Source organism: Melanaphis sacchari, unplaced genomic scaffold (genome assembly GCF_002803265.2).
Source record: "Melanaphis sacchari strain LSU unplaced genomic scaffold, SCAv2.0 Contig103_pilon_pilon, whole genome shotgun sequence".
NCBI lineage: Eukaryota > Metazoa > Arthropoda > Insecta > Hemiptera > Aphididae > Melanaphis > Melanaphis sacchari.
The window spans coordinates 532,833-552,427 of NW_020270383.1; the positions used below are offsets into that span (position 1 = coordinate 532,833).

The 19,595-nt window shown below is 25.4% G+C and overlaps 1 protein-coding gene across 3 annotated transcripts in view; it reads left to right on the forward strand.

Moving 5' to 3' along the window:
- The window catches only part of LOC112602270 (adenylate cyclase type 5), a 122,993-nt gene that overhangs the window by 83,865 nt on the left and 19,533 nt on the right, over positions 1-19,595 (forward strand). For all 3 annotated transcript variants that reach the window (XM_025350262.1, XM_025350251.1, XM_025350270.1), the window contains exons 4-5: positions 7,517-7,672; positions 18,980-19,186. In XM_025350262.1, the coding sequence (XP_025206047.1) occupies positions 7,517-7,672; positions 18,980-19,186 (363 nt within the window). The remainder of the gene's footprint in view (positions 1-7,516; positions 7,673-18,979; positions 19,187-19,595) is intronic.

Sequence of the window (19,595 nt, forward strand, 5' to 3'; positions counted from 1 at the left end):
TTTTTCGGGGTTTATTATATTATGGAATAATGTCTTCTAGATGCGCAATAAATTATCAGTTTGTTCCGAGTAAAAATAACTTTAAATCTGCAAATATCACTTATAGTATTATTATTATATCATACGTTATCAATAAAGCAAAACGATCAAAACGTATTTGCACTCCATTTGAAATTGTTTAGTCGAATGACGCCATTGTCACGTAGCTCACGTTCGCATTTTTATATTTTACACCTTATACCTAGATTGTAGCAGGTATGTAGATTTGTAAATTTAGATTCGTTTGAGTTAGGATCTTTCGGTATAAACAAAGTAGATGAATTGCGTCTCCGAATAAAAAATTTTACACTGTGTAAATTACAGCCCGGATATTTGTACTTGTATATAGTATTATAGTACCCACTTGTATGCGGTGACCTTCAGATACTAAGTAATTTACTATGGTACCTTTGTCGTATCTTCATATATATATATATGTACATATCTTATTTTATTTTTTTATCACGGTATCATAATACATAATGTGTATAAAATATGTACTCTCGTTTTTTACCGAACACTATTTGAACAATAATCCAGTACACGTGCGCTACACAGTGTATACTGAATATATAAATTAAATCTTACGTCTGGCGTTTATCACGCCACGTTTAGTTGTGAACCACCAAAAAGGTTGTTTACAGTTCTTGCGGATCATAAACATTGCTGAAAAACCCAGAAACTCGTATCATTGACCCGAGGATAAGCTTAAGTGTTGCTTCAGTGTGCTCATCGTGCTGTACATACCGCCAACACGCTAGTTCGGAAAAGGGTACGAGCGCGTAATGGTTGAACCAATATTGTTATAATAATTTGCCTCATATCCGTCTAACCCTTCATCCGGCATATATTTATATGTAATAATATATAATAGGTATAACTACTTCAATCAACAAACATTAATTAATACTAAAAACAACTTGTCGATTATATTATATAATAAATATTATAGTATACATATACGAGATTGAAGGGTTATTACTAAGACTCTATAAACGGTTCAAACATCTGGCTGATTTCAGAACCGAAGTAGGAGATAGGATTATCATACTGAGTATACACAAATATTGTATGATATAATAATATTATGCTGCGGGCTATGTATATAAAGTTAAACGTCTCAAAGCATATTATGCATTTTGAATTCTAATCAAATTTAAAACGACTGTGTACCTATACCCTATAATAAACTATAATGCATGTTTTATTTTATTCTAAATTCTATTTTAATTTTCTAATAATTTCCTTTTTTACTTTTACCAAATGGAATTATTTAGTCGTTGATAATGAATAATAATCAAAAAAAAAAAAAAAACATTTTGTAAAAAACAGTTTACCTACCCTGTTACATATTGTAAAGTTTACTCACTCATATTATTTGAAGAACATGACGTATGCATTAGAACAATAGAGAGTAATCGGTTTAACTTTCAATTCTAAAGTTAAGTGCATATTATAGGTATTATTTATACCTATTTATTATAATATAATGATTGACCAAACATTTTTAGAAAAAGAGTCTGCTAAATAATTTTCTATAAAACAAGGTGTTTGATATATGGAAAAAAAAGAAGTATATACATCAAATTGATAGCATTTAATTAGTATACTAAAAAATTCCAAAATTTGTAATTTTAATTAATATTAAAGAAAAAAAGAGGATGATTATATTCAGTGAATCACTCTGTATATTCCAATTTAATGATAATAGGCGAGAAACGCAACTTTTATAATAACTAGTGTACGATCAATACACGAGAAGCAACAATTGTTGGCGATATGTCAAGTTTAAAATAGATTGATATACATATATTAACGCGTCTCGACGTTTTACAATTAAAAATAAAAACTACATGGTTGGTGACTTTATAATTGATGAGAATTATCAGTATAAAATATAGTGAATATACAGCACAGTGATTAATAGTGTTTCGTGTTTACTCGATGACACTAATAATTCTAAAGCTCCGCGTATACGTAGATAAAATTAACAAACAAACAAAAAAATTATTATTGCCATTATTATGGAGGTAATCGCGTTTTTGGCAACTACACATTGGAATACGTCCACTATATATAACTAAATGCAACCCGACATACTAGAACGGGACCAAAATATACACGACGACAATGCTTACCGATATTATTATTATCATACCGTTGTGAGTGTCCCTCCTCCAACCAATTTGTGGATAATATAATAATATCATAATATCTCCGTCTCTCCTAGAGACGACACGAGTTAAATGTAATAAATGCAAGTACAATATCAGCTCTGCAAGCGCGTTCTACCGCGTTTTCTGCGGAAACCGTGTGATACATGTGCACGAGCGTGGGTGTTAACAATTTATTTTAACTATCTAATGGAACAAAGAAGACGACGGTTTATCGTGGACGTATTAGTGAAATAGTATTTGTAACCCGACAATAACCACTCACACTCACACGTATATAGACGTGGAATGTACTGGTAAAAAATGTAGATAAATTAATATATTCTAAATTTAGGGGAAATTCTAAATTTAATATATTATTACATAATTTTGGTTTTTGCTACTAATTATTAATTAAAATTGAATACATTATTGTTTCACTAAATAATTAAAACCGTATATTATCTTTAATATTATTGTATGTAGTCAATAGGTACACACAATGGTATTAAATCTGTGTACAAGTAATGATACAGTTCTAGATTATGAAATTATTAGAGCAAATATAGTCAATAGAATTTAAATTATATTAATTATCCTACTTAAAAGGCTACCTCATTAAGTGTTCCCTGTTAATAACAATAATAGACTATCGTTGTTTATTAATCGTAATAACATACCTTTGTGCTTCACTATCCCATTTTGCTGCCTTTTCATTTCAGTCAATTAAAACGAATTTATAATTATATAAAACAATTTTCAGTTAACAGATTTTATTATAAATCGCATGCTTGGTTATTAATTAGGTACTTACCTATTACGATAAAATCATAAAAAAAAAATTAAAAAAATTTAAAAAAAAATGCAAGTCAATTACAGTTGTACATTATAATTTATAATAAGTATTACTATTATCAAAATAATAGGAAATAATTATTATCATTTAAATAATTTAATTTATTAAAAAATACAAACATACCATGATATTCTATTTTATTAACGTTGTAGATAAGTCAATAATCGATAAGTAATAATCATTGTTATTATTATTGTATACAAAAAAAAAATAATAATAATAATAATATTAAAACATTAAATAAAGTAAAATAAAAAAAAATAATTTTAGAAGTAAACAACAGGTGGCAAAATGGGAATAAATGGCAGCGAAACGAAATACGTCCTCGTGCTTTACTATTGTATAGCTGTAGAAGTTTATGTATTTTTATTTTCGTTTTCCGGCCAAACCTCTTTAAAGTATATCCACAAACGTAGATACGTAAAGCATTATCGAATTTTCACAACCCACATCATCTGCACTCTGTAGCGGTTATTTACTCGGGTCTACGAGTATTCTCGGTAGATAAAATATTAAAAATGCCAATTTTCTTTTGCTCGGCACGCTATACCTAGTACCTGTGTGACGCACCATAACGTATTATAATACGACTTTTCGACGAACGCGGAAAAGGACATAATATTTTTACAGTATCATAAACATATTATATTAAAGGTGCATACGCACCGTTTTTAAAAGGGCATGACACTATGTTAAACATTAAATACGTATCATACATACTTATGTATATTACTTTTCGCAACCGTATGTATGATCCGAGTTTCCATCTCAAAAAATGCTCGCGTCCTGAATATGATATTAATCGCAATAATTTCCAAATTATACTGCCCTTATACGTACGAGTATTATTATACGGTGAACAAACAGCTGCAGTATCCCTGACAAAACATGGCTGTTGTAGCTTATTCAGTATCACACGTCCCGTCTGCATGCTCTAAGTTAAAACCAAAACAACATGGCGCAAACGAAAATTTGTCATCCTGGTGGCAATTTAAAAAAAAAAACCACGCGATATTATTGGTTCTCAATTGATTTATTCTCAACCGCATGTACGACGTGACTTTAATGATGATCGAGCCATCAATCTTTAACCAGACGACCGAACTCTAAATTTCGTGTGCAAGTGTTATATTATGTGTGAACGCTACCACAATAATATTACGTATTATTATTATTTTCATGATGCTCAATGATGTCGTTTTATATGAATAATATAAACGTATAAAAAAAAGCACACATTTTAACAGGTAGTGCACTGATCTTTTATCAACTTGATGTTTGTAGTTACTTTTATAATTTCTAACTATAAATTATTATTTATAAAATACAACTAATACTAAATGTTGTTTGTCATATTCCGAATACGTGCATTGCTACAATATTTTCTGTAGGTAATGGAAAAATATGTCGATATTCTTCATGCATACAATTTATTATTTTAACCATATTTAATTTAGTTGCTAAACTCGTACATCGACTAAACAGATGAGATAATATAATATATAAACGAAATAATCTAATAAACATTTTATATTTTAATCATTTCCTCGAATCTTCTTTTTTGATTTATTTTCAATTGGATTTACCCCCAAAACACTAATTTATTTATAATGTCATTATTAACTTTTTCATATAAATATTGTCACATCATTATCATAACATGGTATAAATATTATAATTATATTATGTTCAGCTAGTATGTGTCTACGTTATTATAACAAGTAAATAATATATTTTATGAGCTCAATAAGTACTTACTTACGAGAACTTTTTTTATCGAACCGTTTTATTTTTTACTTAATAAGTAAAAGTAGTAAAAAGTATTAATACGGAAATAGGTTTACACGTTTTCGCGCAATTGTTTTAGTGCCTCTATTTATGTTTTTTTTTTTTTTAGACAGTAGTAAAGTAAAACGGTAAAATAAATAAATTTTAACAGCTTAAAGAAAAGTCTGAACCATAAACATTTAAAAACTATTCAATAAAAGTATAATTACAATATATTTCATTAACTAAACATCTAACATTTAATATTTTCACAAAAATCAAATTATTTTAATTTTTAATTTTTTTTTTTAGTTATAATAAACATGTTTAATACAATTTTAGTAAAATTATTTTTTCTTAGAATCAGATATCTAGTATTTATTAATAATTAAATTAATATTTAAATAAATAAATGTGTTTAATTTTAACATAAAATACTATAAAAAACAAATGCCTTAAAATCACATTATTATTACTTTTCTTTGTATTATTTTATACTATTGTTTTGTCCAGTAAACACTTTTCACTCACATTTATTAAAAAAATGTTTGCATAAATTAAATTTCATAAGTTAATTTAATATTAATTAATTAAATTATAATTAAACTGAGTTATTTAAAAGTTATTAATTATTATTTTATTTATTTTTATCTCGTTAATTTTTTTTTTCAACCTTATCTTAATTCAGTTAAAATAATTCACCAACTCATCCATTCTTAAATAAAAGTTAAATTCGCTAATACAAATACTACCATCGTGTTAGTGTTTTCCATAATAAAGACAACTATATAATGTTATAGTTCAAATCTATCAAAATACTTAATTATAAGAATTGAATAACTAAAGAATACTAATTTTTTTTTAACGTGTCAAGTGATTCTATATTATAAAATTACCATAATTTATTGCAATTAAATAATTAAATAATTACTTTTTATCAAAATTTAATACTTATCGTAGGAATCAGGAGTTATTTCTTCATAATTATTGTATATTTATACGAGGACACTAAAATCTTACAAGCTTTTGGATAAAAAAAAAAAATCACAATATAAACTGGTTTGAAGTTGTACATGAAATTTTATTGTACTTGATATCAATCATTTGATTAATTATGTACGTAGGCTTACTAACATCAAGATTTAATGGTCAAATTACTGTTTACCGAACATATCTAATTTCAAAGATCTCAAAGTTAGAGACATGGCCAAATTGGACTTTTAAATTGGGTCAACCTAAATCCCAGAGTGCTTATATATATTGTACGTAAATGAGAAAAACAAACACAATACCAATTTAAAGTAATGTTATCAAAAGAAAAACAATGACATATTGTTTTACCTACAACACAATACATACCTACCTACAAGATATACTCGTTGAACGTCTTTTTTTCAATCTGATACTATAGGAATATATATAAGTATAAAAACGACGATATTTTCAACACACAATAATAATGCGTATATTTTACGCAAACAAAAGTTACCAAAATATTTTAGTTTAGCATTCTAAATGAGTGTTGTAAACCAGAACAAAAGTTCTTCCAACTTTCACGCATAGAATATTTTTTGTGTAAGACCAGAAAATATAAACAATCTAATTATTTTTATACTTACATACTTAATGTAGTTAGTACATTAATAATTATTAATAAAAAATTATCTTTTGTACCCACGTATGTAAGAATTTATTTTCAATATATTATGATTTATTCGTACAGTTTTGCTTCGGTCACGTTCATTGGAAACTGTACAAATAAAATAACGAACATTATTTCCAGATACCGAAAAGACTCAAATTATACGATTAAAATATTATTTGTGTGTGGATACATCATTATTATACGGCATTATGTTACTTGGTAGCCGTTAGTACCGTTACATTATCTATCTGAAATGTTTATCAGATGGTGAAAGATTAAACCCAAATCGAATTAAATCCCTGGAAGAAGAGCATATTCAGAAGATAACCTATAACCTATTATTATGCATTTATTCAAGCCTTACACTCGTATACGTGTATACTATTATATTAGGTATCTAATATATTTTACACTTGCCTTAGTTTCGCCTCAACGACCATCTTGTTTTCATAATTAATAAAACCAAAGAACCGAAATAATTTGTATTATAAGACGTTCAGTGTTCTATTAAAAATTAAATCAAATATTGAAATATTTTACTGAAATTCATAAAGTAGATGATAAATGTTAAGCAATACACCAATACATAAATCAGAAATATTTTTTCTAACGAAGTTAAATCATATTTTATAATTTCAATAAAAATTGGATAATTATAATCACATGAATTGGTAATAATACAAACATATAAGTTGTATATCAATATCTAAAGTTATTATACAAGTTTTAATATTATAATAGAAAAAAACGCCATAGTTCTTGTATGGTATTAAACTAGATAAATATATACTTAAAATCTTCATTTTTATAAAATACATTAACTAAAAGTAATTTTTTTTTAATTTAAAAATTTTTTTTTCTTTAAATATAGAAAATTATTATTATTTTTAATTTTCATTATTTTTTTTTTTTTATTGTAACTATTATATTTTGACTACCTATGTATTTTCCGATAGTTATGCAGTGTGTATCTACATTCTACATATTATTTTCAAGCTCTGTTCACTTATTACCTGCAATACATTTTTTCTTTATTTTTTTTTTTGTTTCATATAGAGAACTCCAAAAAAATGGACAAGCCTTCGACAACACCGCAAAACAGCAGAGGAGTCTGTAACTGAAATGGAATCGTCACCGCAGACACAAAGACGCACTAATTGGGCGGTTTATCAACATTTTTCCACAGCTTCCGACTCACCAACTCCATTGCTGGTAAAAGCAATAGTAATAATAAATACATTTTCTATACATGTAAATTATTTTACCCACAAAAAATATATATATTCGATGAATATATCCACAATGGTGACTAAATGAATAAGGTTTATGCACCAATGGTTTTGTATAAATATATAAATAATATATTATATTATTACCACGTACAAATATACGTTGATGAGCACTAATTTCTGTGTGCGAGTGTGTGTGTTGAACTTATGCCCGGCGGTTATACTATATGTATAAATACGAGAGGAAATACCCGTGTAATTGAATAAATTTTCATCGAAAACCCTCAAGTACATCGGAAACGCTGCCACAGTATCTATATAACTAGCTCTGTGGGTGGTTTATGAAATTCCAAATTACCAATAACATTAATTATTCCTCTTAATTTTCCATAAAATAAAAAACTATGCCAAAATGCCATGACATATTTTGTTACGACAATCGATCGTTCGTACAATATGACGTGTAAGTTGACATGACCGATTACCTCTAAAGCAGTTATTAATAATGAAAACAAAATTACAAATTTTAATATTTTTGGTAAAAATTCACACAAACTATAGTACAATTAATGGTTAAAAAAAAAAAAAAAATAATGAAAATTCGAACATAGGGGTACCAGGGTAACCCACCTATGAAAACCTACGTTACGTTTCCGAAAGAATAAAATAACGATACATAATACAAAAAGATTACCTTATAAAAAAACAAATTAAATTTCTACTGAAAAAATACAGCTATGTGATTAATTTTAAACATCATTTTTATTACCCTGGAAAAAAGTACATTTATAATCAATTTAACGAACAGCAGAATAATGTATAATAAGTTCTAAGGAGAAAACCGTTTTTTTTTTTTTTGTTTTTTTTTATATATCAGTTTCGTCCATTAGGTTAATGTATAACTTTAAAATGAAATATTGTATAATATATTTTCTACTAAAAATATGTTTTTAAGATGTTATTTTTGGAAAAATATTCAAATAATAATATGATATCACCATATTTAAAATATATGTATTATATTTTTCTCTGAAAATGAGTAAGAAAAAAAAACAATTTTCAATTTCAATATTTTGTTTAAGATAAAAGTTACATGTAAAGACATTTTATTCCTTTTATTTTTTGTAAATATTTGTATGCAGACATATCATATCTATGATATAATTAATACTAAACTGGAATGTTTAGTAACTTTGTATCATAATATACTTCCTGCTCTCCGCCCCGAAATTACGTAAAAATATTAACATTTTTTTAATTTTTTAATACGACTTTTACTATTTTTCTACTTAAAAGATATTGAAGTTATTTTATTTTTTTTAAATTGTATTCATAAATGTCTTCCAATAAACAATATATATTTTTATCAATTCATATGAAATATAATACATTTGATATTGCACAACTTTATTTATTTAGCATATTTTGAGTGTTAATATTTTGATACATTTAACAAAGAGTATTTAAGTGATCCGTTCATTATAATAGTCGCTCCCTACAGAAAAGAACCATTTGAGTTACACCAGCTCTGTCTAATACATCAAAGTTATACGCATGATATAAAAATAAATATATTTACAGCATCACATAACTTTTTTTACTTTAGTGATACATTTATTTAAAAAAAAAATAGGTTCGAAAATCATGAAATTGAAAAATTTTAAATAATATTTAATTTTTTGTATTTATTAACGTTATATTTATATGTATATATAAATATAATACATTTTACGAGTTTACGACATAGTTAATTTACCTCCATCAATATTGTTGAAACTATGGGACTATGTTTTAATTAGGAATAAACTATTTTCTCCCAAATGAAACTGTTTTACAATAAACATTCTTTTTATTTTGAAGTTTATTAAACACCATACTGAGCATTAAGAACATTTAACATTTGATGTAGCTAATCAAACATTTCTCTAAAAAATCCCTTAAATACATTACTATAATAATTATCTACATATTTGTAAAATTATTAATATACACTTTTATTTTGCATTGTCAAAATAATCTTCTGGTAGTTTTTAAATGTACGATATTGCATCAATGTTTGTGCATAAAAACAGACTTTTAAAGATTTAATAATATAACTTTGTGAATTCATTTTTCTTCGCTATAAATAATGTACTAAGCGTTTCGTTTATGACTAAGTCATACCTACGTAGATTGAAAATTTAAAATAAATGAAAATATTATGAGATAATTTTTAAAGTTTTTTTCAGTATTAAAAAAAAAAAAAAACAGTTTTGTTTACAGCACATCTGTTTTTATTAAGTAACTTCATTTAATATTAGGCAATAACCACATATCATATAATTAATAAATTCAATAACACATTATTTCAAACTGTAATACGTATACATAGATACCCTAATTTCTAATACATTTAACACAACAGGTATGTGATTGAAAGTATGAAACCAATCATTTTTTTTCAGTATGAAAGCAACTAAGAGGATTTAGGAAATTGAAAAATATCTATTATTTTTTGCCACAAACAGCATGATTTGTTTAACAATATAATTATTTCGGAAAATCTGAAATATAAATATAAATCCAATTTTCTTTTCAACACCTAAGACCAGGTAACTGAATAAACTATTCGTGTGAAAAACCCTGATCATAAACATATGTAGTTTAATCTTTAATATTAAATATTCATAATAAAACACGAATGATAGATAAAATAAAATATCCATAAATATCACTGACATTTTTTAATTCAAATCTCTCAAACTCTGCACCAAAAATTAATGCATCTCATAAAATATCTAATGACAGAATCTGAATCCAACCTATTAATTGAAAGGGTTCTAATAAAACATAATTTCAACTAAATGTACAGTAGTAATGTGTGAGTTGATTTTTAGAATATATTAGACTGAAATAGATTAGCCGAGTAATACTCACAGAATAAATTATATTTATTAACCTCGTTAGACATCAGAGGCGCGCGTATTGAATGTCATATCTATAGAACAGTGTTGTTTCTTTTTACCTTCACTTAATATTTTTTCACTGATGATTTAAATTTAATTGAACTCTTTAAAATGTACCTACTGAACTGTCAATTATATATATATATAAAAACAAGGCACTTAAAAAACTAATCATTATCTATAGTAAGTACTTACAAACATATCCAAATAATAATTAATAACATAATACAGTTGGCAGAATTGTGTATGATGATTATTCTTCATATTTAAGATTAACGTGGTTTATATATTATATGTTTATTAGTGTTTCGAAATCACGTGTCAAGTATTTTAGTTTCATTGATTTTTTTTTTTTATATTAAAAAGCAATTTTATACTAAACAATTTTTAAAGTAATGTTGTCGTAATTTCTATTTAATTCATTAATTATTTGGTACATATTATAAACATATATCATTCTTTTTTTCTTATTTTTTTTTTTTTTTTTTTTTTTTTTTTTTTTTTTTTTAATTAATTTTTTTCTATGTATTAACTACATTATATCGTGTTAATTAATTTTAGAACCTTCATTTTTTTTAAATCAACAGTATTTTTTTGTACACAATACACAATTGTTTTTGGTAAGTTATTGTTATGATTATACTTCTGTCGACCATCACATAAATTAAAGATTTAATAACAGCTTTTTAAAAATAAAAATTAGAAAGAAATGAACTTTAGCTGAATTAATGAATTATTTTTAAACATTAATAATACATTTCTCGATTTGGGGAAATTTAATGTATAACGATAAAAATACAAAATTAAATTGAACTTTATATTATATATTATTATCCCGAATAAAATACTTTACTATTTTTTCTTTAACTTCAAAAGAAAAAATGCACCCCCTTTCGGTTTTAAATTTTTCTCGTTCTATTTCCAAAAATCGTTTAATCATAGTTAATGCACAAATGTAGGTACATAAGTCCTGTCATTAGTATTTATATATTTCAAAAAATATCACAAAAACAAATTCGGGGAACCGTAGAAACGTCAGGCCCTTCTCCCAATTTTTAATTTTCATATTATTCTGTTTTTATAAATCGTTTGTATACGAAGTCCTGTCGTTTATGTACTATTATTTCTGTGTATATACAAAAAACATGTTTTGTTAGAGAGGAGATAAAAACAATAAATTACACCCAGATTAGAATTTTTGAATTTTGTTGATGGATATTTGTTGTGCACTATTAGATACAAGTATATAACGTTTCAATACTTAGGGAAAAAATTATTGTATCGTTAATTATGGAAATTGTTTGTTAGTAGATGCATAATTTATTCTAAGTAGGTATTCACAAAAACAATGCCAGTCACCACAAAGTTATGGAGTTATAGAAACTCCATTATATGTTTTATAACGATTTCAGAAAGTATTTTATTATCGTATGTAGAGGTGTAGCCAGAAAGAATGACTATAATCACCCCTGTTCACCGTGTTTATTTTAGCTTATATTATAATATTATACAACTCAATAAATTTAAGTCCTTACAAGCGCAATTTTTTTATTTATTTATTTTTTAATAATTGCATGAACTACGTTATTAAAAATATAATTTTACAAAAAATTGAAGTGAAAGAAATGTTTGATGTGAAATTTTTTTCAATGGTGCTTAATCTCTTCCATACTAAATTTCTGGTTACGGCACTGATCACATAAGTGAGATTTTATATCAATTGTGCTTAAAAATACGTATTAATTCCTACGAGAATGACTGTGACAATATTATAAGTTCTTCAAATAATATTTTATATGTTTGATCGCATTGAAGTTATTTAGGCCCCATTAATTTATAAAATTAATAAATACGTGCTGTAATATCAAATGCATATGCTTCTAGGTATGATAGGTTTATCGTGGTTATAAATTATAATACTATAATCAAGTAAAATATTTAATATCAAAGCGTAATTGCAAAATATATCACTATAAAAATAAATAAAATAAAATATTTCCATGAACAAAAAACTTTAATAAATTTAAAATAATATAAGTAAGCCTATAAAATAAGGAATGATTTATTAATATCCATTATTTCAATATAATTATCCTGAAATAAACAGTCTCAAACAAAATAAAAAAAAATAAATAAATAAAAAATGTCTTTAATGTAAAACAATTTATCATTATATTAAATTAATTTACTTAATGTATAAAAACAAACTAATACAACTAAACACATTATTAAAAATACATACTTTTAAAATTAAACAAATTTAAAACAATAAAAATGCTAACTAACTACAAACTTTTTGAAAATAATTATAATTTTCAAATATACTTTGTAATATCAATAAAGTGATTTTAAAATCTATAGTTACCTACGCATTTAATAATAAAACTATTTAAATTATCGAAAGTTACCATATTTTAATAAAATATAATTATTTTGGATACGTTATAAATTGAACATTTTCTTCCATGTTTTCATTGTATACATTTTACCTTTATTTTCATCGTACAATTGCCAAGTGTTCATAGGGTGCCTATAGGTATGAGCATTAAAGTGTTCAAGCATTGTACAAAAATTGATGGTTTGCTGATTTTTTGAAGTTGTGACAGATCCTATTAAATAATATAATATTTTAATGTGTTTCGAGTTATGATTCAGCCACATCCTCATATTCGTAATTGACCTTCCATTATTCAAATAAATAATTAATTAAATTACATATATAATATTAAAAAAATAAATGGTTTTCAAATTTAGGGGTGATTTTTAATCCCCGTAAATATGATTTACAATATTGGTCGTATAATATGAATATTTAATTTCTGAACATAATAAATTATCGAGGAGTCTTTTCGTAAGATATTTTTCTTGAGCACACAATTAAATATTGTTTTTTCTTTGTTTGATAACCACGTGAACTAAAATTTCAAACTATTTCAACGCTTGTGTCATCACTTTGCAATTTAATAAATAAATTATTAACAGTTTGCTTGACCGATAAAAAAAAGTTACACCATTAACTACAGTCTCTCCTAGATAAAATTTTGCACATTTTCTGTAAGTTTGAACAATCAGACCACCTCTGAGTCAAACAAAAATCACTAACAAGATACCATAATGTATTTTTGTTTTTTTTTTTTAACAATATAGTTTCATGTATTTATCACTATCGCAATAATCAATTACTAATATTCATAAGACAGAATTGAATGCACATACTATATTAGATGATATGTAAGTTCTATCATCTAACACTAACAGGATTTGAATCTTGAACAATTTTCATTTTGAATAATTCCAATACTTTTTGTTTTTGATTTATATGATTAAACTATACCTATATTTATATGAATTATGAAAGTAATTGAAAATTTAGAAAATATGTAGGTACAATTTTTTTTTTTTTTTTTTAACTTGTACGAAATTCATTAAAATCGCGAAAATTATCAAATTATTTTATAGTTAAAAATGCATACAATTTTTAATGTTTATACCATGCATTTGAAAATTTAGTTCATGATTCTACTCAAGTTTTAAAGTTTCATATATGAAAATTATAAAACAAGTCGATCGTAATTATTCCAAAAATAAATTTTATGATCGTTCAAAGCTTAAATATTTACGAAATCGGATATTTAAACGGAAAACCTCATGGTTTAGCTATTTTACTGTAATTCAATACAATACATACTATTATTCATCGTTATTCTTCGGGACTTAAGAGTTGTTGACGTCACGTGTATTATTATTTACTTACTATAAACATTAGATTAATTTTACGCTTCAATATTACTAATAGCATTATAAACATAATACGAAATATCCTAGGCTGACTGATCATCTCCGTTAAAAATTTTTTTATATCCTATACAATGGTTTATCTTTAAATACAAATTGAACACAACGACGTTTTCAATGATGAAATACACTCGATACTATAGGTACTATACAGCGGAGCGACTTCCTCAGTTTTTTAACCGTAAAATTTTTATGAACACTAATTTTAAAAAAAAATTGGATTTCTAAAGATGATAGTTAAAATGCTTGATAAAAAGTGTCACAGAACAGACAACCTCTCAGAAATTATACTTAGAAGATTTTATGACATAATAAATAAAAATCACTACCATTATTTTTATAATTGTATTGTGTTACAATTTATATTGATTATAATTAATATGTATTGTATAATATATAGTTTATAAGTTTATTATGTACATTTAGTATTTGTCTTTCATACATGAAACGAACTAATGAGTGATTTCACAGTCTACATTATAATTTTTATTTTTATTATACTAACGTGATACTTAAGAAATCTTTAATTAATAATAAATAAATAATATATTTAAATTACCTAAATTAGTTATTAATGGAAAAGACTTGTTAAAATAATACTGTACGATATTTAACATACGAATCTTTAATCTTCAATGTAGCTCAAGAACTAAATACGAAACAAAATATATTAATGTGTACTATCTGTAGTTTAAAAAACTCAAAAACGACAAATAATTTATAGAATAATTTTCTTTCAACACGTATGTTTTATACAAAAATTATAATTAGGGGGACTGTTGAATATTGGGTATCGGTTTACTATTATAGTAAGGTACGTGCTCCTTATTCCATTACAATAGCCCTACCCCATACGTACAGTCTATGTTATAAACCATTTTCCAAGAATCTGAGAATTTTCCTAGAATCACCACCGGTAACATAATATCAGTATAAAGGCTGTGTGTAAACTACGACAAAATGAACTTTTTTCTTTAATTTACAAAGTGTTAGCTGTGACAAAGTTATAAATGTATATTTTGCAAACTACGATGAAAATATAAATCTACATTATACAAATTGCGATAAAACCTAAAATGAGTAAAATATTTTGTAAGAATGTTAGAATATTAAAACTTCCATAGTCTATTTTACTAACATAAGTACAGTTTTAAGCTTCATCAATAAATATATATAAAAAAATCATGCAAATTATAAAAAATATTAAAAAAATTTAAAAAACCTAGAAAGCCGCTCAGCTGTATAGTAGATGTCAAATGGACTTCGTCATTGGGTAAGTTTCTACGATAGATTTATTAAATATGAATTTAATGATAAATTTTTAAATGCGATGAAAAATGATTCTGAACGGGGACAATCTGTGAGCCTATTTATCTTATTACATAATATATTTATATTTCTTCAATAATATGATAAATTAAAATGATCCTAATATATTATAGTTTATAGTAATATACGTATCAACAAAAAGTTGCAAAACCCTAAGAGTAATTACACTAAGTTACAACAAAATAACAAAATATTTTTTGTCAAAAACTGATTTTCTACGAGAGTTCTCATTTTTCCTTAATTTTTTCTTAATTTTTTTTTTTTTTTTGATTATTTTGTAAAGTATTAGAAACGTTCATTTTTGACCGCCCAAAAGCAACAATTAGATCCGATATGCTATCTTAAATCCTCAAAATCAAAGATTCAAACAATTTTTACTAGTAAAAATATGAAATAAAAAAAAACACATCCTTTTTAAAATCAAAACATTCATTACTTCGTTTAAAATCTAAAAGTTAAGTTTCGTCTTATTTAATATTATTTTGTTCATTTTAAAAACATATCATTGATATAAGCTCATATGTTGAAATTTAAATCAACCATTGTATTTTTATCGCTATTCATTTATAAACTGATACTTTTCTGTAGTCTTTAATTTAATCACAATTCATATAAAGTACGTTTATATTTTCATCACAGTTTGTGTGATATATATTTATCATTTACATTTATAATTTTGTAACAGTTTACCATCTTTTAATATTAAAAACTGTACGGACGCTTGAAAATTAAAATACTCTGTGAAATATTATATATTTTATAATTTTTAAACACAATTTATACGCATTCACCCTCATATGATAATAAAATAGTTATTGTATTCGTTATAAAACATAAAATTGAGTTTCTGCAACACCACAACATTTTAGTGACTTGCATTATTTTTATGAATGTCCACTTAGAATAAATTATATATTAATAAATTATTATCGACAAGACTATTTCCATAACCAACGATTCACTAATATTTTCCCTAAGTGCACACTTGCACTTAATGATGCATAAAAAATATCAATCAACAGAATTCAAAAATTTTAATCTGAGACCTGAGTGGGGGTAATATATTGTGTTTATCTCCTTCCCTGAAAATATGTTTTTACTTTATTCCCAGTGCACAAACGACAAGACTTCGTGTATAAATGATGCACAACGATTTGAGAAAACAGAATGTGAAAATTATAAATCCGGGAGAAAGATTGTTGTTTCTATGGTCACTGTTATTTGTTTCTGCGATATTTCTGGAAATGTATGTGCACAAATCACTAGACTTCATGCACATCCGTGCACAAACGATTTATGAAAATTTAAAATTATCGAGAGAGGCTGTAGAAATAGACCCAAACAATTTACCTAAACTTCCTATTTCATCATTGAATTCCTAAAAATATTTAAAATCCTTTAAAAATATAATATAATATAATGATATAAAAATAATAATTTATGTAAAAAATAGTGTAGAATATTTTAGCGTTAACAAATTAAATTTAATAGTACGAATTAATGTGAAATAATGAAAATATATTTTTCATATAGTAATAGAATATCTTAAAATACTAATGTATTCAATATTTTATATTTTTCCATACATATAGCTATACACTACGTCGCTCATAATTTTTTATATTTTTCGCTCTGATAGGGTTTAAACCCATATTTATTATGGCAATAATGATTGAAAACATGATATAATTTATTTATAATCATGTATTTATATTTTCTGTGCCATAAACTTTTTAAATTAATAGTTTATTGTGGCTATATGATTTGAGTTTATTATGATCGACCTAACTTTTAAGGAATTAAATATAATTTTTGATTTTCTTGTTAGATGTACAAAATATCTCATTGTATTTTTCCCCGACTATAAACTTCTTGTAATTATTTTTTTTTTAAATCTTATTTTATTTTTATTTTTTGAATTATTACCATAATATAACGGAATAAAGCAATCAACAAATGTCAACTTTTAAGTTTTTTCCTGTTTGTAAGTTAAAAATTTAATCATTTTATTCGACGGATTAATTATTATTATTTGATACTACCTATAATGCTAATTTTTCAAAATTTGAATTTTAAAAATAAATAGTTTTAAAATTATATAGTTTATTCTGATGGGATACTCAACATAAGTTCAATTATTATTGCAATCAATAAATTCTTGTTTTACATAATAAAATATGAAGATGAAGTAGCTTTTACAAAAAAATACTTTTAAATATTTATTCATGTTATTGCAGTAAATATATCGGATAATATGGCTTTTAATGCATTAAAAAAAAAACTATAATAAAACTAATAACAATAATGGCAATCAATTATATATCATTCTAACAAAAAAAATCACTGTTTTTGTTTTCCTATATAAATAATTAATAACTGAAAGAATAATATTTCATCTTGATTTTGAGACCGGTTTTTTTTATTTTTATTTTTAAAGCATAATAAAGAAAATATATTATTAATGTATACTTGAATAACTATGTATATATAGTCTAATCAGTATCAGTTATAGTATAAGCCCACGATCGTGTACAATAAACGAGCAGCAACTTAGTAGATATCTTTTACCATAATATCATAGGTATTATACGATACTTAAATAATGTTATGTTTTAGTCAAATGATAATCTAAACACAATTTATTTTAGTCGATAAGTAAACGTTTTGTTTTTGTATACTTCTGCCGTTGCCATATGTTAATTTAAACATTTCAAGTTTTAACGTTAAGTCGCACTCGAATCGATAAATATTTTAAACGGAATAGTAATTATTAAGCACACGTTATTTTACCAACCAAAATTTTGGACGATTATGCATTTGAAAATAATTGCTCATAAGTCATAAAATAGGCACAGTCGAACGAACACAATTGCCTTCGCCGTGCACAGCGGTTAATACGTACCTATATCTACATACTTATAATTACTTGCCGGCCCTCTCTGCCGTCCCGAACGTTCGGAACGAACACAAACGGCTGCGATGTTACACGCGCATGGTACACAGGTGGTGGAGAGAGGTTAAAGTGTATGATTTCGTATAGGTGTATGGTAGGTGGTAATCGTATGCCGTGAGAATCGCGGTAAGTTGCTGGCGAGAAACAATAAAGCATCACAGACCCGTTTTTGTTAAAAATAATGTTATTATATTGTGTGTTCTCGCCGTCGCAATATCGTCGGCTGTGACGTAAATATTAAATATAAAAACACAATGTCGTGTTAAAGAGCCGCGGTGCCAGCGAAACAGTCAATTACTCGGAATCCGATCAGCAGCCAGACGCGTGCGAAAGGGTTTCGCTATCGCCCAACAACAAGTTCGTGCCTGGTCTATCTGAAGACAATGGGGACATTTTACGCGATTTTTCCAAGCTCGGATGTTGCCAAAAAATCACCACACTGTTGACTTCATCACACCAGTTCAATAATTTACAGGTCAGTAGATTTATTTACTCGTATAATTATTATGTTTTTTTTTTTTTTTTTAAAAAATTCAGATTTGAAATTTGTTTGCCCACCGCCCCGATGACTTGTACATGGGTATAAAATTAATATTACCTTCAATTAATGTTTTACGAAAACTTTTGTTACCGTAAAATACTGCAAAGCTTATGAATAAACTTCACTGACAAAAAAATCTTAATTATTAATGAACAAAAAAAGTCAATTATAGCGAAACTTTTTTAAATCTTTTAAGTTAATAAATTATTCAGAAAAATTATAATAATCAAAATAAAATATTCCATTTAAATTTATTTTATTTCATCCATCTTTAATTTTTCTATGTCAAAAATAATACCTTATTCGGTATAATTGGTATTGAAATATTTTAACATACGTAGTT